This window comes from Mycteria americana, chromosome 1 (genome assembly GCF_035582795.1).
Source record: "Mycteria americana isolate JAX WOST 10 ecotype Jacksonville Zoo and Gardens chromosome 1, USCA_MyAme_1.0, whole genome shotgun sequence".
NCBI lineage: Eukaryota > Metazoa > Chordata > Aves > Ciconiiformes > Ciconiidae > Mycteria > Mycteria americana.
This window is the reverse complement of record NC_134365.1, coordinates 55,298,151-55,312,661: the sequence shown is the minus strand read 5'-3', so window position 1 is coordinate 55,312,661 and position 14,511 is coordinate 55,298,151. Positions and strand designations below refer to the sequence as shown.

General features: G+C 45.6%; 1 protein-coding gene across 1 annotated transcript in view; it reads left to right on the top strand.

The window, feature by feature from the left end:
- The window catches only part of GRIN2B (glutamate ionotropic receptor NMDA type subunit 2B), a 168,235-nt gene extending 153,973 nt beyond the window's left edge, over positions 1-14,262 (top strand). The window contains exons 9-12 of the mRNA XM_075498943.1: positions 6,006-6,166; positions 8,295-8,482; positions 10,262-10,500; positions 12,355-14,262. Coding sequence (XP_075355058.1) covers positions 6,006-6,166; positions 8,295-8,482; positions 10,262-10,500; positions 12,355-14,262 — 2,496 coding nt within the window. The remainder of the gene's footprint in view (positions 1-6,005; positions 6,167-8,294; positions 8,483-10,261; positions 10,501-12,354) is intronic.
- The last annotated feature ends 249 nt before the right edge of the window (positions 14,263-14,511 follow it).

Genomic DNA, 14,511 nt, shown 5'->3' with positions numbered 1-14,511 from the left:
GGAGAGTAATAATGAGCATTAACTCTCACTAGCAATGCTTTTATTGTCTTGCTGCAAGCTGTTTTAGTGTAATGTTCTCTCAGCATCTTGGGGTCCTGATCAGATTGTTCTTGGTACAATGGAGGTAGAGAACATGTCCACCAACCAAAGGCAAGTCAACAAAAGACCTACTGGATACAGCCAAAGGACAGCAGCAAGAATGGTTGGAGGTCTAGATAGTACAGCTTGCAAAGAAAGACTGAGGAAACTGGGCCTTTTTAGCCTCAATGCAAGAACATGGTAAAGAAACAGCTCAACGGTCTTCAAAAACATAAAATGCACCTTCAGAGAAGAAGAGACTATTCTGATTTTCCTGTCCATGGTGAAGATAACAGAAAATATTGCAGTTGGATTGCAGCAGGAAGGCATTAGTTCAGAGACTTGGAAGAAATTCTAATAGTAAAGCCCTGGCATAAGTTGTCCAGGGAATGGGGGAGTCTCCAGCACCAGCCATCTTCCACAGCAGGCTGGACAAAGAGCTGTCAGGAATGGTGATGTCTAGGAGAGACCCACTGGAGAGAGTGGGGCAGAGCAGACATCTTCTCAGGGCCAGATCCAGGTTTGTGATTCTGTGGCATTGTTCATGGTGCAGCCTGGGGGACAAAAATGACATATTTTGGGGGTATGAAAAGGACAAGCCTTCTCTCTTTGTGAGTCATCCATTAGCTGTGAAGGAGTTCATTTCCTGGCTGAAACAGAGGATACAGAAGCAAGGCAGCTAGGGCAAAACATGTTGCTGTGGACATAGGTAGTCTATCAAGACTTATTTGTAGGCATAGAGCTACCTTGGATTTAGATCTGAAAACCACTGGCCCACCCTTTAATTTTTAACAAGTTCTGGATGAAGCTCCTGTGCAAACAGCCTGACTGGATTCTCAGGCAATGAAGAAAGGTGCAAGCTGACTGCAGTGACATGCAGCTGAACCAGAGCAAGAGGGGACAATCAAGGATGTTTGGGCAATGCAGAGAGGTTGTGCTAAAATTATGCACTCGAGCATGGACTTTGCTTTTCTAGCCTGATGTCACTAAATCTTATGTTGCAGCTCACTAATAAATGCCATCTTTTTTAGAGATATTTGGCCTGTACCATAACAGATACCTGCTGGTTGTACGGCTGCCAAAAGAGCAAGCAGAGTGCTGCTTATAGGTGCCTGCACAAAAGGTTGTGACTGATGCCCTGATGGGCAAGTTCGAGAGAGCGGTGAGCACTTTGGGCTGTCTGCTACCCACAGCGGCTGGCTCCCTGTACTTTTGGTGGAAGAAGCTGTCCTGAGGACCAAATGGTCCAGTAGCTAGATTCAGTTGTGCAAATGTAGATGTTTAGAGCCAATTTAGATGCACTGGACTATCCAAAATACTCTCAGGTGGCTGGCAAATCTGGGGCTATGAGAGACCTGCTCCCAGGGTGACATTCCCTGGGGCATCTCAACTTGGCACTTAACACCTGGGCAAATGAACTGAATCCAGAGTATCTAACATGGGCTCAAGCTCTTTTGGACTTGCAGCTAACGGAAGAGCTGAACCTAGGGACCTTACTTTGGTGGGTTGGAGCTGTGGATCTTCCTGTGGTAGAAAATTTAAACTGAGGGTCTGGGCCTTACAAAGTGAAAGGAGCTCTCCCAGAGAAGCTGTGTAAGGGTAAGGCACTACACACATACACGCACAGACACTCACACCAAGTTTTGCCAGCTCATTATGTTATCCAGCAGGGGATTATTTTTTTTTAAAGCAGTGTAAAAGTAGATCGACTGATAAAAAAGAGCCTTTTTGTTGTGAGAGCTTGCTGAGTTTGGGAAACTGCTTTCAATGCTATTGGCAAACACTTTACAGTGTAAACAGGGCCTACATCAGGCAGATAAAGAAGTGCAGATGCGCTTTTCTGTAGGAACCATTTGATGATAGACAATATATTGAAAAAAAAATTCTCATCAAATTAATTGTGGCCAATTAGACATAACCCCTTCCCCTCATCCCTGAATCCCCTCCAATCGAGGCTGCCTGAATGGGAAGAGCTCCTATCACCTGTTTCATTATGCAGATTGATATTCGAACATCTGAGAACAATGCTGCTTTCTGCACGGCACGGCTCCAAATTGCTAATGAAACAGCTCTGCCAGACAAGTCACTTAAACCCGCTCTCGCTGCTGCTGCCGACAGCTCTCATGGCGAGTTGCGGGGGGGAGCAGGAAAGGGGCTCTCCACTCCGAATGTGCTAATAGCCCCCAGCCTGTGTGTTTATAGCTCTCCAGAGCAGGAAGATTTCTGCTCTCTGACTCTGAGAGGTTACTTTCCCAAAGCCGTGGTCTGATTTGGACTTAATGCTTCTTGATTTCAATTTGTGGTGTGAGGGGTTGAAGGGGGGGTGGGCAGCCGCTGGGCTCTGAACACAGGTGTCTCATGTCCCAGAGCCCCCCAGCCCTTCAGGCACGCTTGGTGTCTGCTTCCCACCCCCATCTCTAGCATCCGCCTCCCCCCCCATTTGATGTGAAGCCAGGTCCGTAAGGGATTTCTCTCATGGGCAAGAGCGTGTCACATCACCTTGGGTACGGGTGGAACACCTCGCAACCGAGGCCCCACGGTGAGCGAGCAGGAGGCTGCCGGTGGGGTATGGCTCCGCCTGGGGCTCTTTGGGTGCAGGGCTACCACTGAGCCCTGCGGGTTCCCTCCCAGGCAGTCACCCCTCAAGGCAGGTAGAGCTGGGCAGCGGGACAGGGCTCCTGCTGTAGGGAAGCGTGAGGTGGGGCTCCTACCAGTGCGGACCCTGTACAGCCCTGTTTGCCGCTCCCTGTGACTCTCCACAGCTGGGTTTGCTCAGCAACTGGTGCAGTTTCTTATCTTCCCCTCCCCTGTTATCACCAAATTTTTTTGCCAGATCCTCACAGGGCTCCTCTTTGCAGATGCCTGGGGTAGAGTAGTTGTGACTTAGGGCTCTGGCAGGAGAAACGTTTACATGAAATGATGGGAGAGCGCTCTCATTAATCTAAATTCTGACCCTCTCTGTCAATATCTGCGGTTAATTCCTTTGTCGATATTTACTGAGGCATTGAGATTACCTCTGCGCAGGCTGCCTCCATGTAATGGCCCCTGCATTGTGTCCCAGCTCCTGTCTCATGTCTCTCGGACTCCTTCTAGACCAGCCTGCCAATGTGCCCTGCTGCCCCGGGGCTGACACTTCTGATCCAGGCTCACTCCCCCAGCCCTTGGAATAAGCCAAACAAGTGGCTTTCTTTACTGAACTCTTTGACAACAGTGTCAATTAACTTTCCTCCTTGTGGATCTTCTCCAGTTCCTCCACACAAGTTCCTCCACCGTGTTGCCATGAGAGGACACACTCCTTCCCCATCTATCCCATATGTTTTCTGGGAAGGCTTGTATGTCTTCTTGCTCCTTCAGTATGAGCTGTGTGGGGCAGAAGTGAGCTCAGAAAGATGCAGCAGTTTTTGGCTCTGGAGAGCTCTTTGGAGATCCCTCCATCCCTGGACTGAGCTGTGCCCACCTACTAAAGATCTCTGGTGTGGGTCCCATATGGATCCTTTCAGATTGTTTCGTGTCTCGTCGTCCCCAATGCTATGGCTGAAGTGTGTGTGCATGTGGAGAATAATTTACATTTGCAGATCTGTTCTGACTGAGGAATGGGCAGGGGGTAAGGGATGGTGAATGAATGCACAGTACGTAGTTTTGTAGAAGCCATCAGCCTGGCTTCCTTCTCTAGAAACATGCTTTTCCAGTTGCCAAAAACAGTCATTTCCTTCAAGAAGAATGTTTTCATTTATTTACTGATTGCCCAGGAAGTTAAAAATTAAATATGGAGCCTTTCACCTCTGGCTGCTAAGATGGGCCCTGGAACACAGCGGGGACAAAGGATAGTTCAGATTATTTCCCTTATCACAGCTCAGCCTGACTCTGTAATCCTTCTTACTCCAGTTCATAGGCACAGTGATGGAAGCAGACAAAACTAGAGATTGTATTGCTGGGAATGGAGGGTGGAGATAAAAAATGGACATTGGATGGGGTCTCTTTTTCTCTTAACACTCTTTGGGCCCACAGAGAGGATCTCATAGCTGCTGCCCCTCCAAAGAGCATGCTGAAGCTGAGGTCACACCAACATTGGTCGGGCTTGCCTGCTGCTTGCCCTGCTGACTTTACTTTGTTGAAGGGCTCTATGGGGATGGGGGGTGCCCCATCTGCCCTCTAGGCTGGGTTCTGCAGCCTCTGGGCAAGCAAGTTGCCCACTTTGCAAACTCCTGTTTTAGCATGTCAGGGGAGAGACTGTGTTCCTTTGTGCCTGGTATGGCAATGTCGTTCTTGTGATGGGTCCCCTAAGCTGCTGCTATAATCAGCTTGGTAAAAAAGAATAATTTCAGCACGCTGCAGTGATTGTTCTCCCATCAAAGTTTGCTTTCATTACAGGTTTTGATAGCTGTGAGTTTGTCTTTATCCCTAGGGAGTGTGACAAGGTTCTAAGAGCCACCTTACTGCCTGTTTTATGCTATCTGAAACCTCTTTTTTCTGGTGATGTGCCAACCTGTGTTTCAAAAAACAGCCCTGATGTTTTCTGTTGGTTTAAAGCAGTAGGACATGTGTTCTCTCTCACACACTCATGTGTGCGCATACAAGCCAGCCCATCTTGCCATCCAAACTGGAGAGATGATTCCTTGCACAGCCAGATGAGTTGACTGGTACACAGACACAGGTGATGTGAACGGTGCATTCACCTACCCGCAGACACAGCTCCTGGTTGGCCTTATTGCTGAGATGTTGTGAATGAGATACACTGCTTAGTGGCTTTGGCCCCCTCAGCTGAGTTGGCCAGGTTCCAAACTGGCTTTGAGCATTACTTGAGAACAAGGCTCATCTGCATGTTTTTTAAGCTATAGCTATAGGCTGTAGCCACATTTCCACTATAGAAGGTGGCAGTACATGACTGCATATATTCATGTACCAGGTGAACTGTTGCTGTTCAATGGGTTTGGTCTGACTGTTAGCATGTTCTTAGCATGCTTCTCAGCATCATCCAAATATACAGTCACAGCTGAAGTCAAGAATTAGCACCAGGCAAGCTACTGCTTGATATATCAAGAGAGGAGGGGGCTTCCCTCCATTTAACCTACCTTTGCATCTTTTCCTTTACTGCTTATTCAGTTCCTGGCTTACAATTCTGTGCTCCTTCCTGTCTGCTGGTTCTAGGGGTTTTAAGCAGTCTTGATAATTGACAGTCTAAATTTTACTGCTCATAAAACCCCAGAGAGCATTGATTATGACTTGAGTTAAGCAAGTGGCATATAAAATCTCACAGCCTTGCAGCCGTAGGGAAATGTTATGATGAATGTATTTCTTGGGAGCAGCATAAGGTTTGGAGTATTCTGCCAGCTCTGTTCTGGGCATCAAATGTTACTAGCAACTTGCAACCACTAATAGCATTTCATTTGGGACATTTGCCCAAAAGTTTGAAAGCTGATCATTCGTTTGGTGAAGTGGGTGTGAGGTGTTCTGAGAGGCATCTCTCCTCATTAATTACTTTTCTACTTCAGTCACAATCAGGAAGTGCAAAGGCATCCACAGAGCTGAAAAAGATACTTAGAAAATAAATGACTCTTTTTGGATAAAATGCACATAGATTTTATTGAAAATCTTTCTTTCACTGTGTTGTAAAGCCACTGTTACCTTTTCCCTTTCCTTTTTCCTTTTATCTAACCTCCTTTTAATCTTTGATCACTGGCTATTTTATGCACTTAATCCAGAGTGGACAAAAAGACCAGGTTGCTCAGATTCACTTCTTGGTTCTTAGGCACTAACAGGAGATGTTTGTGTTTGAAAATAGTGAAATATAATATCTTCTTGATAATGCTTTCCAACTGATAGTAAAATAAAATCAGAACTACCTTCCAAGGAGAGTGTGTTCACCCATTCAGATGACTGCTTCTTGCTGAAAGATTGTGAGAAATATTCTTTTTCTGTCTCTCCAGTTCCAGAAACCCAATGACTTTTCACCCCCTTTCCGCTTCGGGACGGTTCCCAATGGCAGCACAGAAAGGAACATTCGCAACAACTACCCTGAAATGCACAGCTACATGGTGAAGTTCAATCAGAGGGGGGTGGATGATGCACTGTTCTCGCTGAAGACTGGGTGAGGCTTTCTTCTTCCATGCTTACTCACCACAGAAACCTGACTTACTTGCATGCTTGTCTGGAAAATTTTTTGTGGGATTTGGAAAATGAGCCTCCATTATCATTCCGTGGTTAAAAGTATAGCAAGACCACACACAATGCAGAAGAATAATTCTGTGGTTCTCTTAGCCAGGTTTTTCTATTGAAATCTGTGTAAGAGTTTCTGGTTTTGCTGTGTTTATAAGACTATTTGGAAAAAAAAAAAAAAAGAGGCTCTCCTGTACCCTTGTGTATGTTAGCCTTGTGTATATTAGTCCCGAAGACCTTGCTTCACCAAGATATTTCATGCTGATGGGTCCTTATGCATACACAGGAAAAGCTCAGAGACCTCTGTGGAAAAAATTTTTTTCAGAGCTTTTATACTGTAATCTGGAAATTCCTTTGTTTTCCCTCCTTCTGTGCATAAAAGATTATGTTAATCAGAAAGCTGAAACAATCCTTGTCAGACTAATCCCACCCCAGTGTATCACTAGCTAATACAGTGTAATGGAAGGTGTGCTTGAAGCAAATAGTTTGGAAGTAGCCTGTCTCTCTGGAATATTTTAGTATCAAGGGCTGAACAAAATGTTGTTTGAATAATAAGGAAGTATATAAAATGGGAGCATTTCCTTGGGTAATTTGGAAAATGTGGGAAAAATCATTAGCAAAAAGTATGTTTGAACAACTCATCCTATTTTAATAGCAGTGAATCTGTAAAGGAGCTAACTTAAAACCCCATTTTGCAAGCCTTTGTCCTTTATAATTAAAGACCTCCTCCCAGAGCTGACCATTTTGATTGTCAGAGCCCAGCACCAGTGAAAAAAACCATTCTTGCATGAGAAAAAAACTCATGTTGCACTCTTATGAGAAAGTTCATTCCAAAGCACGAATGAAGATGTTCAGCCAATTTAATTACTAGATTGACTGAATATTCCTAAACCTGTTTGCCAGGTTCAGAGGCACATAGCCCATTATAAATGATTGTACCATTGTTGGATGCCATCCTGGGAAGGTACATTTGCCAGGATAGTCATCATCCAGGAAATAAATATGCTCTGTCCTGGAAATATATGGATGAAATAGAGCTCATCACTTGCAGTAGATGTCATCCTGGCTTCATATCCACCCTTCCCCACAGAATTCCCCACAGATACGCACTTGAACTGAGATAATCACCATACTGGAAATATATGTACAGGAGGTGGATTGAAAAGATAGCGTGGGTGTGAGAATGTGCAAGGTGGAAGGTCTTTGGTCTTTTATCAGAAAGTGCTTCATTTCAGATCTAGTGGGAGGATTTACTCGTCGGCTGTCTTTGGTTATGTAGAAGATGCAGCCCCCTGAGACTGCTCCCCACACCCAAATCAATTTGTTGCAGTGCAAGGAAGGCTCTCATCAGTCTGTTGTGCTGTCTACCCATCCCAGCCCTTAATGGGGATTTCTCTGTGTTGAAACAGATTTTTTTCTTGTGGTTTTCAGCTAAGCACTCTTTACCAAAGAGCTACTCAGCATGGTAAACCATAAAGCTGCCTTCGTGGCCACTTGACATTGGTAAAGATCCAGTACTGCTTTTCACAGTAACCGAGGAGTTAAACATGATGTCCTGACTATATTTAATTTGAAAAAAAATGACATTTTGCTCAGCTAAGTCATGCCAGCGGTTTGAATTGGAGATAATCTTTCCCTTACTCCAACCCCTACTTTGCTATCTAATATTGATACATTTTATAAAGCATTTTAGGTTCCTTTGAGATGAAAGGCAGTACAGAAATACAAGCTATTCTTAGGACTATAGATCCCCCTGACTTGCTCTTCATTCATCTTTATCTTGCAGTATGTTTGTATTCCAAATTTTCTTTCAGATCAGAAATTATGATTATCAAAGAGTCAGAAAGAAATAGACAGTCCTAATTTATAATCTAGCTTCACCTGTAAACGAGTTTTTGGGCTCAGATTTTAGTTAACTCTGATGAAGGTGAAGATGCAACCTATTGTAGTCTATCTGAAAGAGGTTTGTTTCTGCCTTAATTACCCGAGAACACCTTTGAACTCATACAGATTCTATCTGTTCTGTAACTATACCCCTCTTATTTCTTGTACCTGTGCAGGAAGTTGGATGCTTTCATTTATGATGCAGCAGTGCTAAACTACATGGCTGGCAGAGATGAAGGCTGCAAGCTGGTGACGATTGGGAGTGGGAAAGTGTTTGCCTCCACCGGCTATGGCATTGCCATCCAAAAGGACTCAGGCTGGAAGCGCCAGGTTGATCTTGCCATTCTACAGCTTTTTGGAGATGGTAAGCGACAAGAAAAAGAGGAGTTGGAGTTTTCCTAAGAAATACCAAGTTTTGCATGTAAGAAATAGAAGTTCCTACCTCTGGTGCTTCAGATTTGAGTCGAGAACAGGAGATTATTAACAAGAGTTTGTTAGAGGCATTACACCAAAAATGTGAGGATGTCACTTGTTTTATGTTCTTGAGGCAGGGTAGCAGTATTGTCAAAAGCAATGTCAAAAGCTCTAAAGGCTTCATAGAACCAGCTCAGATGTGTGTTGGAAAAATATCTTGTGTGAAGAATGTCTTGTAAAAACGAGATTTCTCTTGTGAACTTTTCAGTACCTTTGAGGTTTTGCCATGACCAAACCCACTAATTATATTGGACTTTCTGTGGTCATCCCATGCTTTATAGTTCTAGACAGGATCAAGCCATACAGAGTTTACAAAATTAAAGGATAAATATTTCTGGATGAAAGAGTTAACTCAGATTTTCCAAAACTTAAAAAGAACCACGGAAGGACTTGCAACTCAGAAGCATATTTTGGAGTGAGTTTTTAATCAGAACATTATAGTTACCTAATTATTCTCATCCTTTACAGATAAATTGTTATTATGAAAAAAAAATTATTCATGAGATAAGTAATTCCTTCTTAGAAAATATTTCTCTGGCTTTCCCTTTCCATTCCATATTACATCTTGCTATGTCCTTTTTTTGAATAAATAAAATTCACAGGTTATTTTATTTATAAGTATTTATTTTTTTCTGAAATCTGAAAGTAACATATGGCATAATAAATATGGAACGAACATAGCTCTGATATACTTCAGCAGAAAATTGGCCACCTGATGGATAGGGTGTTCTGTCTTCTAAACAGCCTAATATGTATTATTTCAGAAAAAGATATAAGTTCTCCATAAAGCTTTAAAGACTGTGCTATGGCGCCACATAAATATACGGATTTTTTCCCCCCTGTCACTGGCCTGGAGGTTGAAAATGTGAAAAACTAACTTTCCTAACAGCATGAAAAGAATTGCCAACCTGCAAAATTAGTTTGTTTCTGAATGTCTCAGTATGTGTTTCTCTCTCTCTCCCCTCATGAAAATACCATAATGGGAGTAAGTGGGGTATGAAATTAGACTACAGAACATTTGTTCCTAGCTGATACAAATTAGTAATATTTTTGATTGGTCAAGGGGCTTGGAAGTGTTGAATTTGGACAAAATTGGAGGGAAGAAAAACAGGTAAAAATGCACTAATATTTTCGGGAACATTGCACCTAGTTTTAATGAGCTATGGATATGATGGAAACAAATTCAAAATCAGACATTTTGATTTAAAAAAAAACCCAACATTTTGAATTTTGAGCTGGAAATGTACAATGTTTTCATTTAGAAGTGGCTCATTTTTGTCTACTAGTATCAGTCACTGATTTTTCCCTTCATTGACCTAATATGAAAGTGGAAGTTTGTGAGGCCAGGTCTTCAGTTATCTGGTGGACAACTTTTTCAGGATCTCACTGTAGCTATTTGACAAGTGTGACAGCTGTGTCCTGTGGTACAGCTTTTTGTGGCTAATACCTGACTGTGGAAAAACCCTGTTGCCTTCCCTGTGACAAATTGCACCTGCCCCTATCAGAAGGGCAATCAGGATATTTCATGGACGTAATAGATGTGGAAAAAGAGCATGGCCACTGGAAATGACCTTAGATCAGCTTCTTGCTTTCAATCTACCCCAGCTTGAGCTCTTTAGCCATTGCAGGGCTGGCTAACCTGTTTCTTTCCTTCTCTCTGTCTTTCTAGGGGAGATGGAGGAGCTGGAAGCGCTGTGGCTCACTGGCATTTGTCACAATGAGAAGAACGAGGTTATGAGCAGCCAGCTGGATATAGATAACATGGCAGGTGTTTTCTACATGCTGGGAGCAGCCATGGCCCTCAGTCTGATCACCTTCATCTGTGAGCATCTCTTCTACTGGCAATTCCGCCACTGCTTCATGGGCGTCTGCTCTGGCAAGCCTGGTGTGGTCTTCTCCATCAGCAGGGTGAGTGTCATTAGCTAGCAGGGAGGAACAGAGGATTTATTCAGACAGTCCTAGGTACTGGAGATGGGGAAATCCACCAAGACTGTCTAAAACACAGGTGGGATAGAGTGGTGGTCTGCAGGATAAGGGCTGGCATCTTTTCACTGTTAATGTTGCAAGAGCATCTAATGTGACATCTCTGGTCTCTGCTGGATTATGGTCATGGAAATGGAAATTTCACATGGAAATGAAAATGCAGTATAAAGAGAAGTTAACTGTAACTGTCTGGTCCTCCAAAGTGAGTTGTTAGGAGGCCAAATCTGGGGACAATAAGTCAAGTAATGGTGAATAACATGATTAGAAATTCGGGAGTTTTTCATCGTCCTCTATATTACACCTGTTCAGCTGACCTTATGTTAACTAGAAGTGTGCTATCATGGACAGTCAGAAGTCCCTAACCAAAAGCCATGCCCTAAACCATGCAGAAATCCTTCCAGAGAGGATGACCACATGAACTTAGCAATTGCTTTATACAAATCTGCCTTAGGGTATAATATTTACATTTAAGGCAGATTCTAGTAATTTCTGAGTCATCTTTCTGCTATTAACTAGCAGTGTCCCATTTGGAGGCTTTTTTCTTCTTTCAAGCCACTGGTCCCTTCTCCTGATCCATTCTGAAGTGAGGTCAAATCTCAGCATTCTTTACCTCAGTGTCCAATGTAATAGAATTAGCTTTGATTGTGCAAGGAGCACGTAATTGCTACATAACATATTGTTGAGGAGAAATGACAAAGCCTTTTGAATGCAGGGGCACAGCCGCTCTTCTATATTGTTAGTTTCTAACCTAGTTTAGTCTGGAGATGAGATGGTGGATTGTGTTTGGTGATCCTTAGCTAAGTACAGATTCTTTCATTCTGGGGTTATCTGTTAGACCTGGGCCAGGTTGGTGAAAAGTCTAAAAAGTGTTAATCATCTGCTAGCTGCTGAGAAACCATAGTAACATGATGTGATGGTGTCCATTTCACAATTTACATTAATCAGCAGGTGCCATTTGGCAGGCCAGGGAATAAATGAGCCCCTTTCCTTTTGCTCCTAGGGGTGGGTAGCCCTTGCAAGCAGTCTGTGTCATGGATGAAATGAGCTAGTGGGGAATGTGGAGGAATCAGGCACTTCTGCTGTCTGATTTGAGGTTGAATAGAGGACTTTCGCTTTCAGGGATGTCAATTTGGAGCCTGTTATCACTGTTAAATTTAACAGAATGCAATTAAAAATTCTATTGTACCTCACTCAGCCAGATGCAAGAGACCTAAATACCTATTCGGCAGTCCTGCTCTTTCTCTGTTTCCTTTTCTAATCTGTACTGGTGATTAATGTAGCCAAGTTTATGACAAATGAAGCTGTTCCCTTTCTAAGATAGCTCCTGTCTCATTGATTCACTGATGTCCAGATGAATTTCAAGGGTCAAAACAGACTTTCTTCCTCTCATCCACACAGAATCATTTGTCTTGATGCTTTTGTTCCCAAGGATATTATTTTCCCCATTTGCAATTCCATGTTACACCTACTAGATTTGAGTAACTCTTAGAGATGCAAGCAGGTACTCCTGCATCGTACAGATATGACATGAAGCAAAGCAGAGGAAGAGTACTGGAGTGGAAGGAAAAAATATGAGGGGCAAGAAAGAGGGGCAGAACAGCAAGGGTCGGTAGACCAGGTCTGATTTCATTTGATTTGATTGTGCTTCATGATGGAAGGCTGACAGGCCTTGCTGTCCTACAGGAACATGCTGTTGCTGCACAGGGTGCTTCCCAGTTCAGGTCCCCTTTCGTGTATTCTTTGCAGGACCACTCACCTTCCTGCTTTCTCTCATTTCAGGGTATCTACAGCTGCATCCATGGCGTGGCCATTGAGGAACGCCAGTCAGCAATGAACTCCCCCACGGCGACTATGAACAACACCCATTCCAACATCCTCCGCCTGCTTCGGACAGCCAAGAACATGGCCAACCTGTCAGGGGTTAATGGCTCACCGCAGAGTGCCCTGGACTTTATCCGCCGCGAGTCATCGGTCTACGATATCTCCGAGCACCGCCGCAGCTTCACCCACTCAGACTGCAAGTCCTACAACAACCCCCCCTGCGAGGAGAACCTCTTTAGTGACTATATTAGTGAGGTGGAAAGGACCTTTGGCAACCTCCAGCTGAAGGACAGCAATGTGTATCAGGACCACTACCACCACCACCACCGCCCCCACAGCATTGGCAGCACCAGCTCCATTGATGGGCTCTACGACTGTGACAACCCACCCTTCAACGCCCAGTCGCGGTCCATCGGGAAGAAGCCCTTGGACCTGGGGTTACCCCCTGCCAAGCACAGCCAGCTGGGCGACCTTTATGGCAAGTTCTCCTTCAAGAGTGACCGCTATGGGGGCAGTGGGGCCCACGATGATCTGATCCGCTCAGATGTCTCTGACATTTCCACTCACACGGTCACCTACGGCAACATTGAGGGCAACGCAGCCAAGCGGCGGAAGCAGCAGTACAAGGACAGCCTGAAGAAGCGCCCAGCCTCTGCCAAGTCCCGTCGGGAGTTTGATGAGATAGAGCTGGCCTACCGCCGGCGCCCACCCCGCTCGCCCGACCACAAGCGCTACTTCAGGGACAAGGAAGGGCTACGGGACTTCTACCTGGACCAGTTTCGGGCCAAGGAGAACTCACCGCACTGGGAACACGTGGACCTGACAGATATCTACAAAGAGCGGGGAGATGAGTTTAAGCGCGACACGGGAGGAGGAGGGGGTGGATCCTGCACCAACAGGGCCCACCACAAGCATGGCTCGGGCGAGTTTGGTGGAGGCAATGAGCACAAGCATGGCGTTGTGAGCGGGGTCCCGGCGCCGTGGGAGAAGAACCTGACCAACCTAGACTGGGAGGACCGGCCTGGGGCTAATTTCTGCCGTGGTTGCCCTTCTAAGCTGCACAACTACACGCCATCGGTGGTGGGGCAGAACTCTACCCGCCAGGCCTGCATCCGCTGTGAGGCCTGCAAGAAAGCGGGCAACCTGTATGACATCAGTGAGGACAACTCGCTCCAAGAGCTGGACCAGCAGCCTGCCCCTGTGCCCGTGGCCACCAGCGCCACCTCCTCCTCCAAATATCCTCAGAGCCCTTCCAATTCTGCCTCCAAGGTGCAGAAGAAGAACCGCAACAAGCTCCGCCGGCAGCACTCCTACGACACCTTTGTGGACCTGCAGAAGGATGACTCGGCCCTGGCCCCCCGCAGCGTCAGCCTCAAGGACAAGGGCCGCTTTTTGGAGGGGAGCCCCTATGCCCACATGTTTGAGATGCCAGCCAGTGAGACCACCTTTGCCAACAACAAGTCCTCAGTGCCCGCCACCAGCTACCACCACCACAACAACCCCGGCAGCAGCGGGGGCTACATGCTCAGCAAGTCGCTCTACCCCGACCGGGTCACCCAAAACCCTTTCATCCCCACTTTTGGGGATGACCAATGCTTGCTCCACGGCAGCAAATCTTATTTCTTCAGGCAGCCTGTGGTGGCAGGAGGGCCCAAAGCCAGGCCAGACTTCCGAGCCATCGTCACCACCAACAAGCCGGTGGTCTCAGCCCTTCATGGGGCTGTGCCAGCCCGTTTCCAGAAGGACATCTGTATAGGGAACCAGTCCAACCCCTGTGTGCCTAACAACAAAAACCCCAGGGCTTTCAATGGCTCCAGCAACGGGCATGTTTATGAGAAACTCTCCAGTATTGAGTCTGACGTTTGAGTGAGAGGGGAAGAGCGCGGGGAGGGACTGGGGGTGTATGTGGAGCATGGGAGGGTGGGGTGGGATCAATCCCATCAGCTACTCTCCTGAGTCGTCCTTAGTTTGTGGGATACTGGAGTTCCGAGTAGTGCAGCACTGGTGACAAGTGCCACCTCTTTGGTTTCCCCTCTTCCTCCTCCTCTTTCCCACCCCTCCCCTTTTATCTCTTTTTCCATGTTCTCGCTCCTCCCATTCTCCTCCATTCCTGGC